The sequence below is a fragment of the Manis javanica genome, chromosome 6 (genome assembly GCF_040802235.1).
Source record: "Manis javanica isolate MJ-LG chromosome 6, MJ_LKY, whole genome shotgun sequence".
Lineage (NCBI taxonomy): Eukaryota > Metazoa > Chordata > Mammalia > Pholidota > Manidae > Manis > Manis javanica.
Window position 1 is genome coordinate 46,177,492 of NC_133161.1, and position 26,169 is coordinate 46,203,660.

General features: G+C 40.1%; 1 protein-coding gene across 1 annotated transcript in view; it reads left to right on the plus strand.

Moving 5' to 3' along the window:
* The window catches only part of CPVL (carboxypeptidase vitellogenic like), a 138,213-nt gene that overhangs the window by 91,766 nt on the left and 20,278 nt on the right, over positions 1–26,169 (plus strand). Inside the window, 2 exon segments of the mRNA XM_073239996.1 lie at positions 15,708–15,801; positions 15,804–15,889. Of these exon segments, the coding sequence (XP_073096097.1) occupies positions 15,708–15,801; positions 15,804–15,889 (180 nt within the window).

Consider the following 26,169-nt stretch of genomic DNA (forward strand, 5'->3'; position numbering starts at 1 on the left):
CCCTGATCCTTAGTCCTCTCTGATACAGAGTTATGCTCTTGTAATGGTTCTTGTTAAAGATTCTGAATATGTTTTCAACTTCCCTTTCTCTGTCTCATTATCATTTTTGCCTTCTGAAAAATATACCAGCTATATTTTCAAAGACTTAAGTGTACATAAGAGAGAATGTGAGTGTGTGTATGTGTGTGTGTGTGTGTGTGTGTGTGTGTGTGTGTGTGTGTGTAATGTATTTCCTGTGTAAAACCATTACTTCAACAAATATGAGCTACAGCTCCATACATCCATACATAGAGGCCATTTGGATCCAAAGCAAGACTTTGTCCTTGGATTTAAGGTCACTGCTGTGGCTAAGTTATCTGGAGGCCACTGCAGTTTTAGGAGGTACCGTCTCCAAATGCCTATTATTACTTTCACTTGCTTGTGCTTTTTAAACGTTAAATTGCCCTGGGGTAGAGCTTAGTTTGCTGTGTATAAAAGTTCATCTAGTCAGGAAATTGTAAGTATAAAGTTACATTTCCCTGTCACTTATCATTCTGCAGCTCATTAAATTTCAACTAATTGCATCTTCAGAATTCAGGATCTTAATGTTCCCCAGCTTCACCACCAGACTGAAATCTTAACACCGTGGTCGTTTGAGTTTTATTTACTTATCCTAGGCTATCAAAAAGATCTTCATTTAGAAATGGGAAGTTCTTGATTAATGGATGTGATTTAGAAGTTTGAAAGGTAAATATTTCTAGTAAATCTAACTTATTTTAACAGTCATTTTAATTGCTTGTGACATTTTCCTTAATAACATCTTCTGATGGCAAAATGTCAATGGTAATAGTGTCCAGGAAACTAGACGTGATAAGTGTCTAAAATACCAAGAAAAATTTAACACTTAAATGGGTCTAATTCTTCAACTGCTTACTTGGATTCTAAGCTTCCATCAAACCATGATGGGAAAAGGCTGGCACTGCTGACTCTAAGCTGAGGCGATCACTTTCCCTCCAAACACTTTGAAGGATGAAGGGAATGCTAGAGCCATTCTATGAAAAAAACTCCAGGAGGAGGCAGGAGCTCCCACTGAAGCATAACTGAGGAGAGAAGCTAATCCTGGGACATCTGTTTTCTGCAGTCATAGCCTATAGATAAGCAACTGCCACTTTACAGGCAAATAAATGTAGTATACATCTGAATACCAATTCATACTATAGAGTTCCTTGTGAATTCATTTTATCTGCTTCAGTTATCCAAGTGCAAGAGTAACATCATTTTTAAAAAATGAAGCCTATTCCTTGGCTTCTTATATATTTAAGAATTTCAGTGAATAAATTGAAAAGAGGATGCTCATAAATCATGGAACAGACTTTGATTTCACCCACACTTGTGTGCTTTTGTCACCTTGTTTGTCCTTTAAATTTATGTTGGGATGAAATGTTCAAATGAGAGCCAGTGTGTATTTTTATTTTCTCTTATTTAGTCCTTTAAGCCATTGGCTAATATATTCTGCTTTATGAACTGGCTTGTTTTAATTTGCTGTGCTTGGTGAGCATCATCATTATTTTACAAGGGCCTTATTTTCTTGTTTGAAGGTACCTCATGCTCAAAACATTAGAAGGTACATTTGTGATTGATGGCAACAATAGAATTTAATCTGGACTCCCCCAAATGTGGCAGCATGAGGGTGGTATGAGGAGAAAGATAAGTGGCAACACCAAAATCAGTTAGCTAAGCAATGCATGTTTAAATCCATTGCTCTGAAATTCAACTGTCCTGAAGCACAAGCCATTGCATCCTTGACTTGACTTTGGAAAGATAAATAAGGAAAGAGTGGTGGGGAGTATTCCTTTCTGGATGTATTAAGGAATATTTCTTGAACAGTAAATGCCCCCTGCTGCAGGAGCTTCTCAGTCTTTATCCCTCGCACTGTGGTGTAACAGGAGATGCAAAACAGTGACACAAATGTTCAAAAGACTGGACTGTGGAAGTGTGGGACCCTTGGAGTGTGGGAGGAAAATAGTAAAGCTTTACATTTTTATTTTAAAAAAAGAAATATAAAAATTAAGCTTTTCTAATGTTTGATAGATGGATTGGTACTGTGGCGCTTATGTGGTCTGTGTGTTAGTCACATATCAGATGTGATAGAGACAATGCCAAGCCAGTGTTTGGTTTTGGTTTTGGTTTTTCTAATCATTGTCATCATCATTTGAGTCCTTTGCTACAGGGTCTGACTGCAAGTCTGGTGCTCTTTCCACTGCAGTTTCTTCTTGCATCAGAGTATGGATGCCTGAATTTAGTGGCAGTTGGCCCTGGTCTATTAGTCCAAAAGGAAGATGAGCATTCACACACTTCCCACTGCCTTAGGAAGCCACAGTTGCAACGTCTTGGGCTCTTCCTATGGGCTTTTCTTCACTGGACTTGCCTGGCTGCATTGGGTGACAGTCAACATTGCATCCAGAAGGGAACCCTGTGCTGAATGATATGTGGCTGAATAAAAGCCAGAACCTGCAACCAAGTTTTCTGAAAGAAAAAAAAAGCTTTGAGCAGGAGCCCTAACCTCCTCTGTCTTGATTTTCTTGTCTCCTTCTGCTCTTTTCACACTGAATATTCATGTTTCTTTCTTCAACCTCCTGACAGGCCCCTTATTTGTTACAGTGATTTGCACAATGCTTTTGAGCCTATTTGACATTCTCTGGAAAGAAAAGGTAAAAGCATTCTTTACTTTACCAAACAAGGGGGATTTGTGTTTTGGGAAGGAAAAAAGCACCAAAACAACTAATTGCAAGCTAATGGGGTGGCTTTGATAAGTATCACTATTGACAGTATGGGGGACAAAATCTTGCACCTGACTGACACCAGGTTTTCCCGTGTAGATGAAAACATAAAGAGCACAGAGCGTTGATCAGACTTCTTTTTTTTTTTTCAATTTGGTAAGGAAAAATAGCTTTACAACCAGATACTTGCCTTCTTTCCTGAAGACATCAGCCTAGTGGAAACCTCTAACTTTGCTACTCCCCTGGGGACTGATAACAGCAGGTAGAATCAGACTTGTAAACATGGCTTTCCTAGCTCTTTGGGTACGTGCCTACTTACTGTCATTTTCAGTCCTCTCCTAAGAGAAAGGCAAAGTAACCCTCATTCACAGATAAATAGAGATTTCTCAAGCTGGAATGCAAGCTATTACAGAAGTGGATGCCAATGGGTCAACACATCTCAAAGGCCAGCCAGAATCCAAAGTGGACTACATTTTGCTCAATGCTCTACTCACTGGACACTCTAGGGCCTCCCTTTCCACTGTGCCTATTCCTTTGGGAGCTTCCAAGCACCTCTAAGTTGATGCCTTGTGCAGGTTTCCAGCATCTCTTGTGTAAGAAGGCCACTCTGCTCTCTGCTGGCCCTCTGGGTCATTTCCCCATCCTGCCTGGGCAGAAGGGATGGTAGGGCAGCAGTAACACTGCATATGGCAGAGACTCAGCTTTACTGTTTTTTCCCTCAAAATCCTTGGTGAATCCACTCAATTTTATGGCAATGCTATTATTTTTTTAACTTGAATGATGGTGCTAATGTCAGGGAGCAGGTTTCTGGCAAGGAGATTTAATGGCAAGAGGTTTTCCTACAGCTCCTATGTATTTCTGTGGTGCAGGCAGACCCTGAAGATACTGTGGGTGCTGTTCCAGACCTCCTCAATAAAGTGATAGCACGATAAAATGAGTCAAGTGAATTTCTCATTTCCCAGTAAACATAACAGTTACGTTTCCACTATATCATAGTCTACTAAGTGTGCAAAGGCATTCTGTGTGAGAAAGCAATGCACATACATTAATTAAAAAATACTTTTTTGCCAAGAAATGCTAAACATCATCTGAGCTTTCAGTGAGTCATGATCGTTTTGTGGATTGAGGGTTTTGCCTTACAGTGATGGCTGCTGACTGATCAGGGTGGTGGTTGCTGAAGTTTGGGATGGCTTTGGATATTTCTTAAAATAAGACAATGAAGCTGAGAACATTGACTGACTCTTCCTTTCACAAACAATTTCTCTATAGCATGTGATACTGTTTCATAGCGTTCTACACACAATAAAACTTCTCTCAAAATTAGAATCAATCCTCTAAACCCTCCTGCTGCCTGATGTACTAAATTTATGTAATATTCTAAATCCTTGTGCTAATTTCAACAATCTTCATAGCATCTTCACCTGAAGTAGATTCCATCTCAAGAAACCATTTTCTCTGCTCATCCATTGAAGCAACTCCTCACTCATTTAAGTTTTACCATGAGATTGCAGCAATTCAGTCACATCTTCAGGCTCCTCTTCTAAATCTAGTTCTCTCACTATTTCCACCACATCAGTGGTACTTCCTCCACTGAAGTCTTAAACTCCTCAAAAGTCATCCACAAGGGTTATAATCAACTTCTTCCAAACTGTTAATGTTGATACCTTAACCTCTCTCTATGAATCATGAATGTCCTGAATGGCATCTAGAATGGCAAATCCTTTCCAGAAAGTTTTCGACTTACTTTGCCATGATCCAACAAAATAATTGCTATTTAGGACAGCTAAAGCCTTACCAAATGTATTTCTTGACTTGAAAGTCAAAATTGCTCCTTGATCCATGGGCTGCAGAATGGATTTTGTGTTAGCAGGCATGAAAACAACATTAATCTTGTACATCCCCATCAGAGCTCTTGGGTGATCAGATGTATTGTCAAGAGCAGTAGTATTTGAAAGGAATCTTTTTTCTCTCTGCTGTAGGTCTCAACAGTGAGCCTAAAATGTAAAGTAAACCATGTTGTAAACAGATGTGCTATTATCCAGACTTTGTTGGTCTACTCAGGACAGGCAGAGTAGATTTAGCATAATTCTTAAGGGCTCTAGGAATTTTGGAATGGTAAATGAGTATTGGCTCAACTTAAGGTCACCAGCTACATTGGCCCCTAATAAGAGATGCCAGCCCATCCTTTGAAGCTTTGAAGCTAGGCATTGACTTCTCTCCAGCTATGAAAACCCAAATGATGTGTCTTCCAATAGAGGGCTGTTTCATCTATATGAAAACCTGTTCTTTAAACACCTTCATTAATGTTCTTAGCTAGATCTGGATAAGTTGCTGCAGCTTTTATATCAGCAGTTACTGCTTCACCTTGTACTTTTATGTTGTGAAGATGGCTTCTTTCCTTAACCCTCATAAACCAACCACTGCTAGCTTCAAACTTTTCTTCCCTAACTTTCTTGGCTTTCTCAGCCTTCACAGAGTTGAAGAGAGTTAGAGTCTTGCTCTGAATTAGGCTTTGGCTTAAGGGAATGCTCTGGCTGGTTTGATCTTCTGTCTAGACCACTAAAACCTTCTCCATACCAGCAATAAGGCTATTTCACTTTCCTATCATTCATGGGTTCACTGGATCAGCACTTTTAATTTACTTCAATAACTTTTCCTTTTCATTTACACCTTGGCTAACTGGTGCAAGAGACCTACCTTGTGGCCTATCTTCCCCACTAAGCTTAATCATTCATAGATTTTGATGTAAAGTGAGAGATGTGTGACCCTTTCTTTCACTCAAATACTTAGAGGCCATTATAGGGTTATTAATTGGACTAATTTCAGTATTGCTGTGTCTCAGGGAACAGAGAGTCCCAAGGAGAAGGGGAGAGATGGGGGAACAGCTGGTCAATGGAGTAGTCAGATCATACACCACATTTATGAAGTTTGCCATCTTCTATGGGCACAGTTTGTAACTCACCAAAATAATTACAATAGTAACACCAAGGATAGATGATCACAGGTCATCATTATAATAATAATATAAGTTTGAAGTGTTGCAAGAATTAGTAAAATGTGACACAGAGACATGAAGTAAGCAAATGCTGTTGGAAAAATGGGGCTGGTAGACTTGTTCAATGCAGGGTTGCACAAACCTAACAATTTGTAAAAAAAAATGCAATAAAGCAAAGCACAATAAAAGGAGATAGGCCTGTAATTGAGGCTGTAGGAACACCTTACACTCCTCCACATGAAATGTTTTCAGTTTCCTTAATCCAGCTTCATGAACTGCAAATTGCTCTTCTAAGAGTGGCTGTCCTTGTAAGTTAAGTCTGTCATATGGCAGTGGTTGACAAAGGTACCAATTCTCTTTGTAGCTTATATCAAACCCAAGGCATAAGGCTGCTGTCCAATAGAAATATAATGTAAGCCACATATATAAATAATTTAAAATTTTTGAGGCACATTAAAAATATAAAGAGAAATAGGTGATATTAATTTCAATAACATTTTCCTTAAGCTGGTATATGTTGTCATATCAACATACAATTAATACTAAAAAAATTGTTGAGATTGTTTAAATTCTCTCCTTGTACTAAATTCACAATCTAGTATATCTGAGGCTTACAGCATATCTCAGTTTGGACTAGCCACATTTCATGTGCTTACTAGCCAAATGTGGCTAATGCCTACTGTATTTTGTGGGGGTCAATAGCTATAGGAATAACTATTACAAATTGCAGCAATTTTTGTTTGCCTCATAGGACTATTTCTTGTTGGTTGGGTGTGTACAAATGTATACTTGTTAATTAAGTCCATTTAACAAGGTGGAAAGAGAAAGAAATTGGCTCCTTGGTGCACCATTTAGCAGGGTAATAACCATGGCAAGCATGTGGCAGTCTTTGGAGATTACCCTTGGTGTGACCTTGAAGCTGATGTTCTGACAAGCAGGGAGGACATTCCTTTCTGGAGGGGCCTGTCTGGGGGTGGGTGAGCCTGTGTCTGGAGCACTTGCACTTGCACATTAACCCAGTTATTGACAACAGTCAGAGGAGACTCTTAAGAAGTGAAGGGATCAGGAAAGGGCTATGAGAGCAGACTACAAAACCAAAAGCAGACCGAAGGACCCCCTAGAGTGGCCCCCCAGAATTTTTCTATTCTAACTGAAGGAAAAAGATATTATTCTGGGTCATTATTGTTGTTCTAGGTAGCTAAACATTTTGTTTTTTCCCAAAGATCCCTGGGTTGCTGGGATGGCTTGCTGGTTCCTTTTCAAGTTGGCTTTGCTTCTTGTTCCCCTCTAAAAGCAACTAAATTATTTAGAGTTAACTTGCAAGAAAGCAGGAATAATTTTCTTTGGCTGAAAGACATTATTTGTATAATCTCTGGACATTCATTCAAACTTGTTGCTTTACTCTCATCTTTCTTTACTCATCTTGGCAAAACCAGCTGGTAGGGGAATGGCAGGCACATGGGGGTATTTATTCTAAGTTCATTTCCCCTCTTTCTTTGTCCTCCCTTTTCCTTAAACTTGGAAGCAAAATATGTCCCTTTTGGAGAACAACTTGGTTGCAGAAGTGACTACTGTTGCATTCAGTGGTTATGTATTTTTCCTACCACTCCCTTCTCCAGACAGACCCCGGGGACTTGGGTCCCTGAGCATTACACCCGACATCCCTGCAAAGTCTCTGGGAAGAAGTGCAGCCAAAAGTGCAAGCCATGGGTGGCTGGGGCCAGGTCATGGTTGGTGACGGGGGCAGCAGCTCCACCTCCCATTAGGAACACTGCTTGACCGTTACACTCCACGACTAAAATTCAGTTTTTCATTTGCATCTGAGCATTTGGGAAACCCTTGGGAATTACCCTGTGCTGAGCTGGATGTTTGTGAAATTAATTCTCTTCAGTTCAGGAGAAAGGCACTGGTGGGTCATGCTAACTGCTTTAGGCAGGAGGAACTCCCTGCAATGTTGGAGTTTGTAATAGAAGAATGATAAGTAAGGCAGCCAGAAGAGGAAGTGTGGAGGGCTGCTTTGTAGGAGTTTCATTGATTTAGCATCTGTAGGGAGAGCGTCTTTTAAAAAGAAAAAAAATTTTTTTATTAGTGAACAGAACATTCAAAAGTAAGACAGATAGTGGCCAACTGGGAATGCTGCACAGCCTGAAATAGCTTAGACTGCTGTTCAATCGTTTCCCCAAACAGGAAACCACAAAATGTTAGAGATTAAGGTCACTAGATCATTGGGAAAAGAGCATAACTTTGTCTGCAAAGTATTATGCTGGATTGTAAATGGGCCAAAATATAAGCATAAATCTTTCATCTAAAAATGCAACAACAGAAACCCAGCCTTCTCAGAAAAGCACAGTTTGCTTTCCTGTTGTGCCAAGAGACCAGAGCCTCCTTCTATGCCATTTCAGTAATTTTCCTAATAAGTGAGGGAGTAATCAGGGAAATAGAGAAGCAAAGCTTTGTGTTCTCTGTCAGGAACATGTGTGTTTCAGTTTGGATTTTTAAAGATGTTAACTTTTTAGATCAGTAAGTGGCCTCACGTGATTTACTTTTAGTCTTAGGCTTTTGTACTAGCAACAATGAAAATATGTCAAAATGTGTGTTTATATACATTTCTGCCCCAAATCCCTTCTTTCAAGTATTATTGTGCAGGCACCAGTAAAAGCTCCAGTGTCTTTCTTTCCCCTCCAAGCATCACATGGTGCCCCCTGACTTACTGAAGTCAGGGTCAGAGTTGCAGGGGCACAGGATCTTTTCGATGGAGCCTGCAGGTGACCTGGTCTACTTGGCTAACACAGTTGTTTGCTTTATATCTTCTGGGAAAATATTTATCTTTCAGAGGCACACACTATGTAAAATAAGGGTTAATCATCATCTCTTCACTCTGCTCATTAGGTCTTTGCTAGGGAAAGGTTTTCTTACTGAGAGAGTTAAATCCATGGGGGAAATTTGGATATATCAATTTGGATATATCTAGAACCTGGAAAGTTTATGGTTGGAAATGTTAAAATGACTAGATTTTTAGAAAGATTTAATTGAAACTGACTTTTGTTGACACCTCTTTTAGGGAAAATTTGGAGGATAAAAGAGTAAACTTGCCTTTCCTTTTATGATTGCTTGTTGTTTTGAAAAGTTAAAAAAAAATTCTGGACATTCGAGTGGCAGAGGTTACACCTTTTTCTATCTGTTCCCTGGGTGCCCCGGTCCTCCGGCTCTCCATATTCACTGTAGGATGGGTAGTGAGGTTATGTGAGCAGATAAAACAAACAAACAAAGCACACTCCATATATATAAATGAACATGCACTCTTTTCTCTGACTCACACAAAAGGTTGCTTCCCTTTCCTTGCCCTTCTCTGAAGTGAGACTCAGCTGCCTGTGGATCCAGGAAGGAAGTAAAATAAACAGAGTTGGATTAAGACCTATTGATCTTTCTTTTTCACCCATGACAAAGACATGGATACAGAGAAATATTTTTCTCTTCTAAGATAAACAATAGCATAAGCATTGACTAAATGACAGTTGCCCTTGCACCTCGGGTGGGGCTGGGTCTAAGGGGGACAGTTACCGCACAGTGTCAGCTCCTTGTGGCCAAGTGGACATACAGGGGCAGCCTGGTCAGGTCTCCCAAAATCTAAATGCTGGTATCTAATTGCAAAAAACAACCATCACAACAATATCATGTAGACTAAATGAATATTTAATTTATTTGCCAGCTGAATCCAGGCTCAAGCAGCCAGTTTCAAACCTGTACACTCCACTGTAGACATTAATGTTTCAAATTATTCTTGATAAAGAGTAACAAAAACAGGTTACAGGACATATTTACATCTCATATCCCATTGGGTCCTCCTAACATCTTTAGGATATAGATATTTCACTTCAGAGAGGAGAAAATGAAAGCTCAGAGTGAGGAGACATATCCAAGGTCATTCAGTAAGCACAGGCCTGCAGCAATGGACCTTAAGGCTTCTGTCCGCAAATGTCACACTACTCTTGCAAGCTCCTGCTGTTTGTTTTGTCAAATTGATGACCTAGTGGAGTTGTGTTAGAATTCTCTTACAGCCTTAACTCACAATCGTAAGTCATAGGTAACATCTCATTTGGAAATTGTGGAGTTATTGGATAGCTGTGTTGAGCTGAAAGTTTACTATGTGCCTAGCATGCAGAGAGCTTTCTTTACATGCAGTATGTTATGTGATTCTTCCAGTGACTCTCCACGTATGTTTCTCTTCTATGCATTTTACAGATGAGGAAGCTGAGCTCTAGACAGGCCGAGTAACATAATGGAAACAATCTTCCCAGTAAGTGGCAGAGCTAGGATTCAAACCCAACCAGACAGCCTGTGCTCCTCACTATAAACATGTATCCTTCTTTCCAAAGAGTCATACTTGCCTTTACATTTGCTCCTTGTATGTGGAATTACACATGTAGAATTACAATGCGTTCTTTTTTGGGGTAGTAACCGAGGCAGTGAGGCAGTGTGGGAAGAGGGGTTCAAAGCACACTCTTTGGACTCAGGCAGATCTGAACTTGAATCTCTGGCACCAGTTGGCTTATCAACCTGCACCTTTGTCTCCTTGTTCTTAAAAATGTAATTTAAAAACCACCTGCCTTCTGGGGGTATTGTGAAATCAGGGAGAGAAAATGTTTAGCACAGTTTCTGTAACATGAGAATGAGAGAGTTCTGTTATTATTCAAAAATGTCCTTTTAAATGCTATATTCTTTGCCATACTTTTCTAGAATTTAAGTATGGAGAAATTCCTTGTAATGTTGAAACCTATGGTTCAAAATTAAAATTTCCTTTACAGGAATAATTTATTAATTTGTGGCTCTGATTACCAAGGAAAGACTGCTGAGCTACCATGCCCAGTGTGTGTAAATTGCTAGTGAAAGGCATGTTATTTCAAGCATTTGAATACATAGAGTTCAGGTTTATCCTGGCTGGATTTCCTCCTACTGCAGGCCTTTGTCTGAAAGAGTGAGATCAGCAACCAAGCATTTGACATGAAAAGAACTTCCACAAATCCTGAAGGGTTATTGTAGAAGAAGTGTTTTGCTGAGTCTTTCTAGACATTATCACATAATCAACCCACCTGAAAGAGGAGGAACTGACACTGAGCTCCCGATTTGTGTCAGGCCTTATGCTAGGAACTCTGTGCAGATTATCTCATTTATTCTCACTACAATGAGATATAGGTCTTAGCATCTTCATGTCCAGAAAAGAGAACCAAAGCTCATGGAGGTTAAGCCATGGGTCCTGAGCTCCTGGGTACCATGTGCTGGACTGTGCATGGCACTGGTCTGAGGGCATATAATTTTGGATTTCATGCTTTTAGCAACAGAAACAACTCTGGTTACTTGAAACATGAAAGCAATTGATTGGAAGACATGGTAGGTCACAGAGTTTATGGAAAAACTGAAGAACTGGAGTGAGGAAAGATAAAGACCAGGGAAAATTATGGGGATCCAGATAGCAAAACTAATGGGTAGACTCATCAGAGAAACCGTGTAGTCAAACTCTGCCCACAACTCGAATTCTAGAGAAAGAGTATTTGGGTGCCCTCGTTTAGGTCATATGCTCACCTCTTGCACAGAGGAGACAGGACACTGGGATTGGTAGCCTCCGCTGGGGCCGTGTCCATGGAGGGGAAGGGAGCACTGTTATCAGGAGAGAGGAGGTGGATCTCTCCTCTCTCCTGAGCAAATCCAAACAGCAGATGATCACTGGACAACATTACAGACATACAGACAGACCTTAAAGAGTGCAACTGACTGTAGCCTGCAAGAGCTGATAAAGCATTTGGGGTGCAGGTGCCATGCAAGGGCTATGGATGGAAGTGAGTGCTCAGAGCCCCCATTCCCAAGGTGCCCAAGCCATTCCACAGCTGCTCAATGAAGGCCACTCCCTATGACCGCAGTGAGGCATCTATCACCAGCCGGATGACACCCTTGCGCACACCCTTGTCCATAGAGCCAAAGTGAGGAATGACTGAGAGATGCCACTGGAGCTGGACAAACAGACCCAGACTGTTTCTGAACTGGAGAAGGGAACTATGTCTCATGCTCGGCCAACTGTTTCCAGAGGTTTTGATGGCACTAAACATTTACTTGTGGGGAGTCAACAAATGATTATGGGTTGAAGGAATTTAGCTCCTTTCTTAAGTTTCCAGGTAGAAGCTTGGAAGTCTGGGATCCAGGACACACTCTGGCACCTTGCTGTGTCACAATTTCCTTAACGGTCAAATGGAGGCAGGTGTTGTAATACTTCTTGTCCCAACATCATGAAGTGGATGAGAATAAAGCCATATATACATGAAAGCACTTTGAAAAGTAAAGAACATAATAAAAATGCTTTTCTCATCTCTGCCTTTCATCAAAAGAAATAATAAAAGATGCTAGTCATCCAAATCATCTAAAGCTATTTCTTGTAAATGCTTCAATTCTGGAGTGAGTTTTTAAGATCACCTATAAACAAACTAAAGTTATATTTTTACCTAGTTGTTAAGAAAACTTGAAAGCTGGCAGTTTTTGAGTTAGCACAAATTATTCTTCAATAAAGACCCATCTTTTGCCAAACAGAGGTTCCCAGCCTCCTAATGTTATTTTTATTTTTACTTTATTTTTTCATTATAAAAGCAATGACCTATTTATCCAAAAAAAACCGCTAGAAATACTCAAATTAAAACAAATCATTCATACTTTGACCACCTTAAATGCTAGAGTTTGGATGTATTCTTTTTCCAAGTTTGAAGCACCTTTTTAAAAGGTAGTAATTATAGAGGACTGTTTTACATTGATTTTTTAGTAAGTATTTTCCCATTTCTTCCCATAACTATCAATTTCAATGAGCTAGCCAGTCAGGTCTCTAAGAAGTAAAAGAAAAGTAAATTCCCTAATAGGGATGCCCTTGCTGTTTAACGGAGGCCTCACAGCTGACCGGAAAGGACAGTGAGGCACCCAAGTATTCAGGGCACTGTCTGGTGTGTCCCTAGAAACAAACTCCAAGCAGTCTGGTCCTTGTACCTTGTTTTGTTGAAGTCACTACTAACAAGGCAAGTGTAGCTAAGAGCTGCATTCACTTCTGTTTCCTGTCTGCCTTTAGCTCTTGTTGCTTAAACTACCAACAAGCCTCAGAGGGAGGTTTGCCCCAGACTGGCCCAGTTTTAGCTTGAAAGTCCTGCATCCTGAGAAACTCCTCTGTCTAGGGCAAATGGGGGCAGTTGGTCCCTTACCAGGAAGAAGAGTGGCAAATGTGTGCAGATCCTTCATAATCTGCCAGCCTGTCAGGACTTAGGTATTGTCCTGGAACTTCTCTGTCAGGATGTGGGAGCCAACATGTGCCTTTGGGCTTCAGGCCCACCCACTCCTATATCCACCTGGCTTCTCAGCTCGCTGTCACTGGATCCGAGGATATCTCGCCCACTCACCCAGCACCAGAGGCAACTGGGATAGTCCTGCTGAGGTGACAAGAGTAAATGTGACATTTAGATAAAAATAAAAGCCTGAAATTCTTACATTTAATGCTTACAGCCTTAAATGCCAGCTCTGAAAATGACTTGGCTTGATCATTAGTCTGATTTCTTTTTTGGGTTGCATTTGGGTGCCCTTTAGAGGTTAAAAAATGTTTTCTTCACTTTTCAAGGAAAGGGCTTCCATCTGCCTCCAAAAGTAGGTTTGCACATCACAGGCACTTCAGCCCTTCCCTGCCTCATTCCAGAGAGTTAGTGTTCTTGCTTATGACGGCTCTTGAATAACAAGGGAAACAGCTAGGGGTGGGCTTCATTTCAATTCAACAGACATGTACTCAAATCCTGTACGAATAAGCCTGTTTTTGCTGTGATCTGTGGATTTTCACCCCTGAAAGATGAAAAATTCGAATTGATTTCAAAATATACTGATGATAGTAAGGTAGCTATGAGAGATACTCAGAAAGATGCAAGCTTCATTTAGTGGTCATGGGAGGAAATGGCCAGATAGACTTATGTATTTGCTAGTTAATCAGCTTCCTTTTGTTGAGTTCCCAAAAAGGAATTACTTTAGAGATGATTATCTTCACTAATCAGCTATAATCAGGCCTTCCTAGAATGGTGAAGTATTTAAGTCTTGTTCACTGGTACAGATCATATGTAATTGTTTCCATACTGTTGGCAAAACAGCCTCGGAGTTTTGTATGGGCCATAAGCACTCAAGGTCTTAGAGGCAATTTCTTTCTATAAACAATGAGAATTTTTATTATTATAGCTGAGTTTTTTTAAAGAGGCTTTAAATCGATCAGGATTTTTCCCTTTGGGTTTCTGCTTAGGATATTGGAGGTGGTGACGGTGACTGAGTAACATGAAAGACCCCGTGATCCTGCCACAGAGGCCCTGGGCTCTTTCATCTTAGGCTGAATCCTGGCCCACTGCTGCTTGAGGATTTGGAGTGTGTAAAAATCTTGGGCTTTTTAATTAAGTGTAAGCCTTTTAAGAAGCCTACACCAGGAAGACAGAGACGGAAACATATGCAGTGAAACATTTTATATCCAATTTGAAGATTCAACCAAAGGTCTTCACTTGAGCCAAACCAGAGCTTCCAAGTAGATGAAAGTGGCATGGAGTTAGGGAAAACCTCTTTGTTAGGGGTCTAGTGGCAATACCTTATGAGAATTAATACCACATTAGTTGCATAAAAATAGGCTAAGAACAGTAGAAAACAAAGAAGGAAATTACTCAGATTCTTATCACCCAAATTAATCAACTGTATTCAATTTTTAGAGTTTTCATTCCACTTACATATGTCTATTTTATACATTCATAACTGTGATACATATCCAACTTAAGTTTTCATACTTAACATTATATGATAAGCATTTTATACTTTTCTCCATGGTTCAGCCAAACATTTTAAATGGCTTTGCACTATCCCATAGAATTTCTGTGTCATTGTTTATTTAACCTCTCATTAATTATGGAACTTTTAGATTGGGTTCAAGTTTTCCATTATAATAGGATTCAATGACTATAGTTATGTGATTTCTTAATTTCTTTGGGCTTATTTTCATAGACTTAATTCCACAAACTAGGTTTACTGGGACAGTGTCTCACCATTTTACAATCTCTTCGTTAAAAATGAATCACTAATTTCCTGAAGAATAGTACCATTTTACACTATCTCCATGAGTTTCACAGCTTCAGCAGCATTGGGTATTACCTGAAATCATTTCCAAGCAAATTGAACTTATTTGGGGGAGAAAAGATGAAAGTTGCCTCACCATCATTTCTTTTATAATATCCATCAACTTGGCAAAAAAAAAATGTGTTCTAAGAAGAAAGGACATTTCTTACTGCTGGCAAGTGGCCATCATACTTAAGAAAAGAAGGTCTTGGAAGTGGCACGGCAGACATAGTTGACCACAGAAAGAAACAAATCTGCATCTGTTTTTCTGCCTCAAAAAATTGTAGTTGCCACTGTAAAATCAATGTGAAATCCTTGTGGGAGCAGAGAGCAATATGGACTAGCAACCCCCCCGAGTTTGTCACCTATTGCAGAGCCTGAAAGGAAAGTTAATGAAATGCAGGCTTCATGAAAATCCTTGGGTTCAGTATTCCTCAGTTACACTAAAATGTAACCACAATCTTCTTCTTTAACATGGCCATAGAGATGAGCAATATCACTGGATAATACACACAAATGCTTTTGCAACTGAGAGCAGCCCTATACAGATGCCTATGAGGAATTAAACTTTCAGAAGAATGCAGAATGCAATGGTTAAGACAAGGCTTGAGTCAGATTGTTGGTATTAGCAGATAACTGAAAGAAAACTGTCCCCTCCGATCTTCTGGGCTGACCTCTCTGAGCACTGTATCAGAGAACCTCATGTTACCTTTTCTCTTACAAGTGCACTGTCTATACCTAGATGGATTCACTGGCTACACCTGCTGAATTCTGCTTTTGCCCATGGCTTGATTTCATTTCAGATTCTGATCTACAATGGCCAACTGGACATCATCGTGGCAGCTCCCCTGACAGAGCACTCCTTGATGGCTGTGAACTGGAAAGGATCCCAGGAACACAGAAGGCAAAAAGGAAAGTTTGGAAGATCTTTAAATCCAATGATGATGTGGCTGGTTATGTGTGGCAAGTGAATAATTTCTGTCAGGTGGGAAATACTTGGTGAATGTGGGTTGTGGGAGTGGGATTGTGGGATTGAAAGTAAAGCCTAAATACCAATGAGGCATGGCTGATCTTGATGCAGTCACAGAGCAGCCAAGATGGGTCTTCTGCAGCCCTGCTTTCCACAGACAAGAGTGGTCTGAGTTCACATTAAAGTACATAGGATTTGATGTAAAACAGGACAAAAGTTTAGGTATTGTTCAAGAGGTAAGGTGACAATCAAAAAGGCATCCCAAAAGGTGAATCATTATTAAGAGAATTAGTCTATTTGGGAACAAAAGGGAGCTTGAACAAATTTCATGTGGAAGATTCAGTGCAATTCTGGCAAATCTGTGATCACATGTGTATATTATACATGGAGCCCCAGCACAAAATCTATCTGATGCCCCTAGTGTGACCTCCACTTTCAGGCATTACTCCTGGCCAAGGCTGCCCACTGAGCCTCCAGTTTATAGGACTTGGCTCCACAAGGACAAACAGGACTTCTTTGATAATTACATGATGATTGCACTGTTAATCTCCAGGAAGTTTTGGAGAAATTAAGGAAGTCCCTTGGTACACTTTTGCTTAGTTAGTCAAGAGGATACATTTAAATCTTCTGGACTTGATTTTTTCCTCCAATTTTTTATTTGCAGAACCGTTAGGACCTCAATTCTGTACCTCTGAGTGTTGGAATTTGAGCTGTTAAAATGCTTGAGTTTTCCATTAGGCCAGTCCATGCTCCAAATAGAAGTTAATCTCAGAGGCATTTTACCTTTTAAAAGTTCTCTGTTTTAGCATAGTAAATGGGAGTTCACAATTTATTTCATAAGGGGTCACTGGATTACAATATGCGTTACTTACTTATGTTAGGAGTAATGACAGATCAAGAAGAAATTATGAGCATTCTACTGTAAAAAGGTGCCCTTGCCTTCCCCACCCGACCAATTCTAACCATTTAATAACACGTAAGAAATCAAATATTGCTTGTGTTAACCACCTTGGACAAAAGAAACAGTTGAAAGACATATTTTGGGGCTCAAGTGAGGGGAAACTCTATGTTGGAAAAATTAAAACATTGTAGTTTCTAAGTTGAGATAAATTTTACTAAAGAACTAGAGTGACTAAATGACTCAGAGCAGAAACAATTCTGGCAGTATATATATATATAATATTATATATGGTCTGAAAATATTATATAATATATATATATGGTCTGAAAATCAGACTGGAAAGGACATAAAGAAGTGTCTGCTTACACACAGAGAGGATCTGGAGAGAAGATGGGAAGTGTTGTTTCAGCCCCTTTCTGCTTATGTAAACTGGAGCACAAGCAATCTTGAATTTGGTGTTCATGTGGGAGCCACAAATAGTGAATTCTGAAGATTGATTCCAAAATATTGGAATTCCTGGACAACTGGAGGCTCTCTAATTGCAGAAGATAATCTGGACTTAATTTTTGGTGTTTGTTTATGTTTTTAAATTATGCAAGTTATGTAGCAATTCAAATATTTTTTAAAAGAGAATGGGGAAAATCAATTTCAACATCTGAAAATGCATTTTAATTGATTCCTATGTGCACAGGTACAAGTTTTTACATAATTTTAACAGTGTAATGTAAGATTATTTCTACTTTTTAAAAGTAAATGTATGTATTGAGTTATAACATAATATAGAAAAATTCGCAAATCACAAATGCACAGGTAAGTGAATTTTCACTAAGTGAACATACCATGTAAGTGCCACCTAGATGAAGAAATAGAATAAGACTGATGCCGCACCTTGTAGTCACTCCTTCCCCTCTTTCTCTGTCTTGACTTCTAATATCCTAGATTATTTTTGCTAGTTTTTGAATTTTTATAACTGAGCACATTCAGTATGTCCGCTTTACTGTGTGGCATTTTTGCTGAACTTCAGGTTCATGAGATTTATTTATTCTCTTGCATATGGTAGTTATTAGTTAGTTTTCATTGCTGTGTAGTATTCTCATGTATTATAATATGTAATATATCACAAAATTATTATATACAAACATATATAATGCATAATTATATTAAGTATATAATTGTATATACAATTATATATAACTGCATATATAATACATACCACAGTTTATTTTTTCATTCTAATTCTTTATTACCTTTTTTATTGAAGTATAGTTGATATATAGTATTACATTGGTTTTAGGTGTACAACATAGTAATTTTAGTTATATACATTAAATACAATCTACATTATGAGATGCTTACTGCAGAGGCATAATTACCCTCTGTCATCGTACAAAGATGCTTCAAATTATTGACTATATTCCCTATGCTCTAATTTTCATCCCCACGACTTACTTATTTTATAGTAAGCACCAAGAAGCAGAAACAAGCTGTAAAGATCTGAGGAAAGGAAGGCGGGCTGGAGGGTGTTGGCTGTGATGAGGAAAAGGGAAGCCCAGATAAAGCTGGAGCACTGGCTGTGGCCACATCATGTGGGACGTTGTGAGTCAGGGTAGACTTTGGATCCAGAGATCTAATCACATCATGTATGTATGTGTATATGTGTATGTATATCTGTCTGTTTTCTGGAACTTCATTAAACCTCAGCCAGTAGATAGAGCTCTGAACTAGAAGCCCTGACTTCTTATTCTGGTTCAGGATCCCTTCCAGGTCAAATTCTGAGTATATTCATGCTATCCTCTTTGGTGTCATGATCCTCAACACACAACCCCTTAGGGTAGGATCTTGTCTCCCACAAGGAAAAAATTTCTTTGTTGTCAACATCTTTTCTGTTGGGAGAACTTTTTATCTCAATGACTGACTAGTGGAGGAATGAGAATTGTTACTGAATTGAACTGTGTACAATATTTGGTTACATATGCATGTGTATGTTTGCACGTGTGTGTATTTCTATACATGCATATATCTATAACACATAGAAACAACATAATGTAGTGGTTAGAGACCTGAGTATTTGAATCAGGAAAACCATGACTTGCATTCTGAATCATCTATTTAATATTTCAATGACCTTGGGTAAATGTCTTACCTCTCTATGCCCCAATTTCATCTCCTAAAAATAGGGATAGTAACAATACCTACTTGCTATGAACTGAATTGTGTGTCCTCCAAATTCATACTTTGAAGCCTACTGTATGATGTGACTGTATTTGGGGATAGGACCTGTAAAGAAATAACTACAGTTAAATGAAGTTGTAAGGACAGAGTCCTGATTCTGTGGTATTAGCATCCTGATAAAAAAAGACCCCAGAGAGCTTGCTTGCTCTCCCTGCCATGTGAAAGACCCACATGAAGGCAGCCTTCTGCAAGACAGGAAGAGCTCCCCCCAGAAACCAGATCAGCCAGCACCTTGGTCTTGGACTTCTCAGTTCCAGAACTGTAAAAAATAATTTCTGTTGTTTGAGAACAACAGTCTATGGTATCCTCATCAGCGTGTTGAGGGGATTCAACCAGCTAATAAGCTTAGAGCAGTACCTGACTCTTAACAAATGTTTGCTATTATTATTATTGTTATTATGACCTTGGATCACTATAAGAATATACATAACAAAAGGAAAATTATAAGTAAAGTCAAGATCAGGGAAAATATTTGATTGAAAACGGACCCTTGGGAAAGTTGAAATATTAATATTCAGGCCATTAAGGGCAAACAGGAATGTTGAGCTTCCCAGGAGCGATGGGTATGTCCCTTGTTCTCTGCTGCCCTGCTTTACAATGAGAATCCCACCAGGCACACTCAGTGTGTCCTCCTAATCCTTTGATGGCTGTCCCTGCCACCTGTTATTTTATGTCCTGGGACCAGCCTTGTGCAACACTCCAGTGCCTGGCATTGCATGTCCTGCTCTGCAGTGTGCATAGGACACCCAGCTTGGGAGGCCAGATCGTGGCTGCAGGGCAGCCTGTGTCACAGAGGTGGGAAAAGGGATGGGCCGCCACTCAGAACCTTGTGACAAATGCCACACTGAGCCCACTGACCCTTCCGTGAATGCAAAACACATTTAGAGATGAAATGGCACTCCTCTGGCCACCAAAAAAAGGGTAACAAAAGAAGCAAGGCCTACATATGTTTGTGATAGGGAGTGCTTTACCACTCTGCAAAGGTCTGCATTTTCTATAGGGGGTTTAAGAATGTTGGAGGAACTCCTGCCCCCTTATGCCTCAGTGTAGGACTGGGGGCAGTGGGTGGAGATGAGGGGGAGTGAAGGAGGGCAAAGAGCTCCAGTATTAACAAGCCATCCTCTGTGAGGCTGGGATTCAGAATCCTGTACAAATGTTAAGCGTCTGATAATGAAAAAAATGGACCTTAGCCATGGACTTGCTTTTCAGCATCAGACACACAAAACAGAAGCACGTGTATGTGGCTGCCAAAAGGAAACCTCACTGTCTGCCAGACTCCACAGCTCTTAGCTTAAAAATCGAAACCAAATCCTGATGGTTACTTAAAACGTCCATTCAAAGGAATGACAGCTCTCCCAGAGGAGCAGCAGGGTACTGGGCGAGGGAGCAATCTTCCCCACCTGTTCCCACCTCGATCAAGCAATGCCTGGGAAAATCAAAGGCAGCTTCAGCCAGCTTCAGAGACAGGTGAAGAATGAATGCCCTTTGCTGCTTTGTTGGTTCTGGCCTAGAAGGCAGGAAGCCTTTGGTATCTGCACCATTTTCCAAACTGCACCTTCTAGTCTGTCATCTAGGGCAGCAGCCTTTTCTGAGCAGCAGTTTGTTCATCTGAAAAATGCAAGGTTTGGACTGAGTTATCTCTGAGATATCTTCTAAGAAGGGTCTGAAATATCTATTTTTTCCTTAATGCTCAGAGGGTCTCAGTTCATAACAATATAAAATAGTATTCAGTGTGTGTGTGTGCATATATATTATATATGTGTGTGTGCATGTACACATGTAAATATGTGTATGTGTGTGTACACACTTAGTCACGTTATAGTGTAGGTCAAAGGTCTAATCCTCTTTCTCCATTGCAATCACTGTCGGCCCCCCTGCTGCCCCTCTTGGGGTCTTTCTCTGCCCTTCTCCAAACATCCCAGTTGCTGTTCATGAGCTGTGTTCATGTTGTCACTGCTTTTGAAATGCAAGACATTTTGTTCTTACATCACTGAATTATTATTTCAATCCCCAGGAAGTTTTGACTCCACATTTAGAAATATAAAGTTTTTTGATCAGAATAATAACAACCCTGATGAATTTCTTTTAAGAACATTTTTCTAGAATAAACTTCACTAAGCTCCATTTTCTGAAGAAACCACTGAAGTAATTTCATTTTTTCTACCTTTATTTCCTGAAAATATTCTTATTGAGACTAATTATTTTCCATGTCACTGGTCATTTTCATTCTTATCCAGTCTTACTGAGGGTAAGTTCTTGTTATCATGAGTTTTGTGTAATTTCCAACAAATCTACTTCTCATGATTATAGTTTGAGTCATTGTTATTTTTATTTTATGTTTTCATTATCAATATCAATTCAGGTTATTCAATAATTTTAGGATGGATTATTTCAGCTAGGTAGCATTTTACAGCTGGAAAAACTTTAGCTCTCGTTTTCCAGGTGGAGACGCTGAAGCCCAGAGGTTAAGTGACTGCCCCAAGTCTCCTACTCATTTCATGTCTGAGCTGAGATTAGATACCTCCTGGCTTCCAGCCCAGTGGTTTTTCTACTGCACAAGTGTACCCATCTCTGGAATGATGGATTGGTACAGTTAAAATTGGAGCCTGCAACCGTTACTGCCATAACTAAGCCAGACTAAGAAATAATGTATTTCACATCTAGTCTTAGCTCTGAAGTCACATGCATGTGCCTACCTCCTATAGATGGAGTGTCAGAGATTTTTTAAAGATACTAAAGCTCAGTAGGTGGTGAGGCCAGGTTCATCCAATGTTAAGGAAAAGTATGGCTTTATCTGGGAACTTCTGATAATAATAAATGACCAGATGCTGAAATTGGTTAAAATGAGCAGAGAAAACATGGTGAACAGAGCCTCAGAGTAAATGCATAACAGGGCGAGGCACAGGCAGTGTGCACAGTCTGGTTTCTAGTCTAGAGCCGGGAGAATAAAAACTGGGAGAGAAACTGGACAGGGAGCAGGGGGCCTTGATGATAGGCAAAGGGGTGAATGTTCCACTGTTTAAGCAGTGGGGGACCATTGAAGGTTTGTTTTTTCAATCACCCACCACCCCTAAAACTTGACTGTTCTGGAGAGTCATGACCCATGAGAGGCAGTCCTGGGTAGTGAGAGGAAGGAGGAGACTGTGGAGTCAGACAAATGTGGTGCGGGTTTCGGCTTTGCCACTTATAAGCTGTCAGCTGGTTCCTGGTTTAAAAACTCTGAGTTATTTCACAGGGGTGTCAGGAAAGTCAAAGGAGATGCCGGTGATGGCTTCCAATTCTTGAGCATTTCATACCCTCAGGCCTGTGGTCTGCCACATAGTTTTTTTATCCACAATTTTATGGAATACTAGTAGCTCCCCTGTAAATTATATGATTATATTTACTAACTTATAAATGAGGAAACAGAAGTTCCACCTGAGAACCTTGCTTAAGGCTTCAAATAGTAGTATCACCTGAGATCGGACAACCCAAATCTCGATCTTTCCCCTGCACCACAGTGCCCCAGAGGGCAGTGGGGTGGCAAGGGATGGAATGTGCCAGTTGGCCAGACCTAGACTACCTGTCTGCCTCTGGGGTGTATATGTGGTGGTGGTCACAAAGGTGGGAGTGGCCTGGTGGTGGTGGCCAGTGTGGGCGGCATGCCCAGTCCATACAAAACAGTTTGTGTCTTAAAGGGAAAGCAGAGCGCACACCAGAAGGAGGAGGGTGGAAGAGCACGGTGCGCATGCGGAACGCGGTCAACAACCACAGCTTCCTGATCATGCTTTCCTGAAACTGATGTCAACTTTATTTGGTTTCTTTGACTACACACAACAAAAATTGGAGAAAAGAATAACCACAGTCCTTTGAGCCGAAGGGAAGGTCAAGCCAGGATTTGAATATTTCCACAGATAATCCAGAGAGGGAATGACAGAGAGCTGGCCACCTGCCTCTCCTGGACTTCCTAGTGACAATTCTTTCTTTCCCTTTTCTTCCTTCCCTTCCTCCCTTCCTCCCTCCCTCTCTCTCTCCCTCTCCCTCTCTCTCTCTCTCTCTCTCTCTCTCTCTCTCTCTCTCTCTCTCTCTTTCTAGAATTTTGAACAGTTTAGGGGGCATTATGAACTATTTCTGAAGGAACTAACAGTTCCAGAAAAGTCTTCAGCAAGTCATTGGTTCCTTGGTTGCACTGACAAAATTAGAGTAAGAAAAGAGTAATAAATGTGACTTTCACATTTGGACTACTTGAGAGGGGATGAGAAGTTAAAACAATATTTAATGGAAGAAAGTAACTGTTAAACAGATTTGAGATAATGATTACCAAATGTAGCTAACTCCCTGGGAAAATGTTTTGGCTTTGATACAGAAATTGTTAAATAGAGTCTTCATCTCTCTCCCAGCTCTGTCACTTTCTGCAAGGAGTGATGCCCTGATTCATGGACATCGTGAATCACTGTCTCTACCTTCTAGACCTGGGGAAAGTTCTTCTGTCTACTTATGGGCCTGTGGGCAGAAAACCAGAACACAGCAATCAAACCATACACTCCTCAACCCAATAAGACACACTATCATCGGAGACTTTCCTGGCAGTCACAGATTGGGTTCTCCAGAAGAAGGCATTGAGGCCAAGTTTTGGGTTCAAGATGTTTGTTAGGGATCAACACCCATCAGAGAGTTGGGGAGGATGCAGATGGCAGAGGAGGAAATCAAACTGTGATACAGGCCTGATAAACACTGTCCAGCTTGGCAGGGAGCTCTGAAGAGACTATTTCCATCAGAGTGTCCAACATCAGCCAAAATGAACAGGCCTTACCTCTCTCAGTGACCAAACGTGGACTGCCCCAGGAAGGGCATCACCTGGGGAAAGGTTGCTCTCTGCAGCTGCGGCTGATGTTGATGGAAATGACCGCTGGAGGCTGCCTGCAGACTGGGCTCCCTGCAGCTGGGCAGCAAGCCCATTTTTGAAGAGATGTCTGATGGTGCATCTCTATGTCTGCCACAAAGCCACCTGGGGAATGTAGTTGCAAGCTCTCAGGGTTAGTGGAGAGGGGAAGGATCACAGCAGAAGCTGGCGATACACCTAAGACTGCGTGGGACATTGGTCTTTCTTTCTTTGTGTCAAGAAAGTTTTTGCATAACCTCTCAGTGTAATTATTTCTCCTATCTGCATTAGAAAGATGGACCTAACCTCGCTTTTCAAGTCATATCAAGATTACAAAATAGGAACAAGAGAGCTTTTGAGAAAAAAATTAATAATTGTCAGTGAACATTTCCCTTTTTTCAGTTATTTATTATGGAATAACAAATCACTCCAAAAACTTAGTGACTTAACAACAGTTTAAGCCATATTTCTCACCATTTGAGTGGAATAAGCTCAGGTGGGTGGTTCTTCTGACATACATGTGGTAGGCTGAGGCAACCATGGAACTGCATTCAGCTAGGTGGTTGACTAAAGCTGGGACATCCAGGTGGCCTCCTCTCCTCCAGTGCTTTCTCCACATAACCTTAAACAGGCAGTGTCCTGGCCTGCGCTTCACAGCCTGGCAGCCGGTCTCCCAAATTGGGAAGCAGAAGATGCTAGTTCACCTAAGGCCAGGGTTCAAAAGTGACAGAATATTATTTCCATTGCATTTTGTTGGTCAAAGCGTATCACAGAGCAAAGCCAGATTCTTTTTAATGGCAAGAATGGCAAAGAATTTAAGACTATTGTTTGATAATCCACTACATTTTCCTAAGTGTGTCTCACTCATCCCTTGCAAATATAGATTCTAAGGCCCTCTCTCCAGATATTCTGATTTTATTGGTCTGGGATAGGACCTGAGCATCAATATGTAACCTTGTTAGGAAATTCTAATATGCAGCCAGTTTGGGAGAACCCTAAACTGTGAATGTTTTTTTGTCCCTTCATTGATTCTGAAATCTGCAGGATCCCCAGTGACTCATGTTTAGATAAATTTCCATTCTGATGTCTAAATCCTGACCTATTCTACTTTCTTATGGGCCAGCCAGAAACCTGAGAACATAGTTTTACTCTTAACAAACTAGCCATTGATCTGAAGCATCACATTTAGAAAAATATCCTCTAGTCAACTGTACCCACTGGTGTTGCTCTTGTTCTCTGAAATCCTCAGTCAAAACCTTAAGCTAAATTTTAGAGTTCATTGTAGTGCATTGTAGGTTTACAAGTAGTCTTTGTTCTCTCAAAACACTGATAGACCATTGGTAATTTAGACTCATAGAAAACTATTTTATTTATTCAAAACATTAGCTTCCTTTTCCCAACAGTTTGGTGCTGTCCTGAAATGATGTGGACCTCATGTGCAGTCATTAGGTAGTAGTGTGTCTTTGCTACTTTCAACAGAGATACAACTAGACCAAGCAGGGTAAACATCATGCAGAGTGGTTCTCAGCAAAGGTGTTCTCTACCAGTCACAGGGAATTTGTTTCTGAATATTAATTATTGATCAAATATTATAATGGATTGATACAGTTAACTCCAGGTCAAAACAAAAATAAAAATGCAATGATTTAGATGGAAGGCTTATCAGGATTAAATTCAGCATTTCCATTAGGTGACTGTTAGGTTATTTAATAAGCATTCTTAATTTGGAGTAAGGGTCTGTGGTTAGGATTCAAGGGGTCAGTGAACTTACAGGGGAGAAAAGGGTGTTGTTATTCTCACTAACCTCTAACTGAAACAGCATTTCCTTCCATTATGAATTGTGAAATCTAGTATTTCCTCCCATTATGAACATAGGCGACAAACCACAGCTGCCTTAGCAGTACCTCTGACTCTGTCACCAATAAAGAGCAAAAATATAGGGAATATAGTCAGTAATATTATAATTTCTTTGTATGTTGACACATGATAACTACACTTATCATGGTGAGCATTTAGTAATGTATATAATTGTGGAATCACTAGATGTACATCTGAAATGAATATAATATTGCATATCAACAGTATTTCAATTTAAAAAATTTTTTAATTAAAAATAATTAAAAATAAAAACATTCTAACAAGTGTCCATAGGCTGCACTAGACAGCTTACAGGGGTCCATGGCATCAAAATGGACCCATGCATTAGATTGTTTGAATTGCTGGAGATAATTTATAGACCCTCTTCAACCCAAACCACAGACCACCTTTAGTGACCCAGATTGAGAGGTTATGTGCTTATCC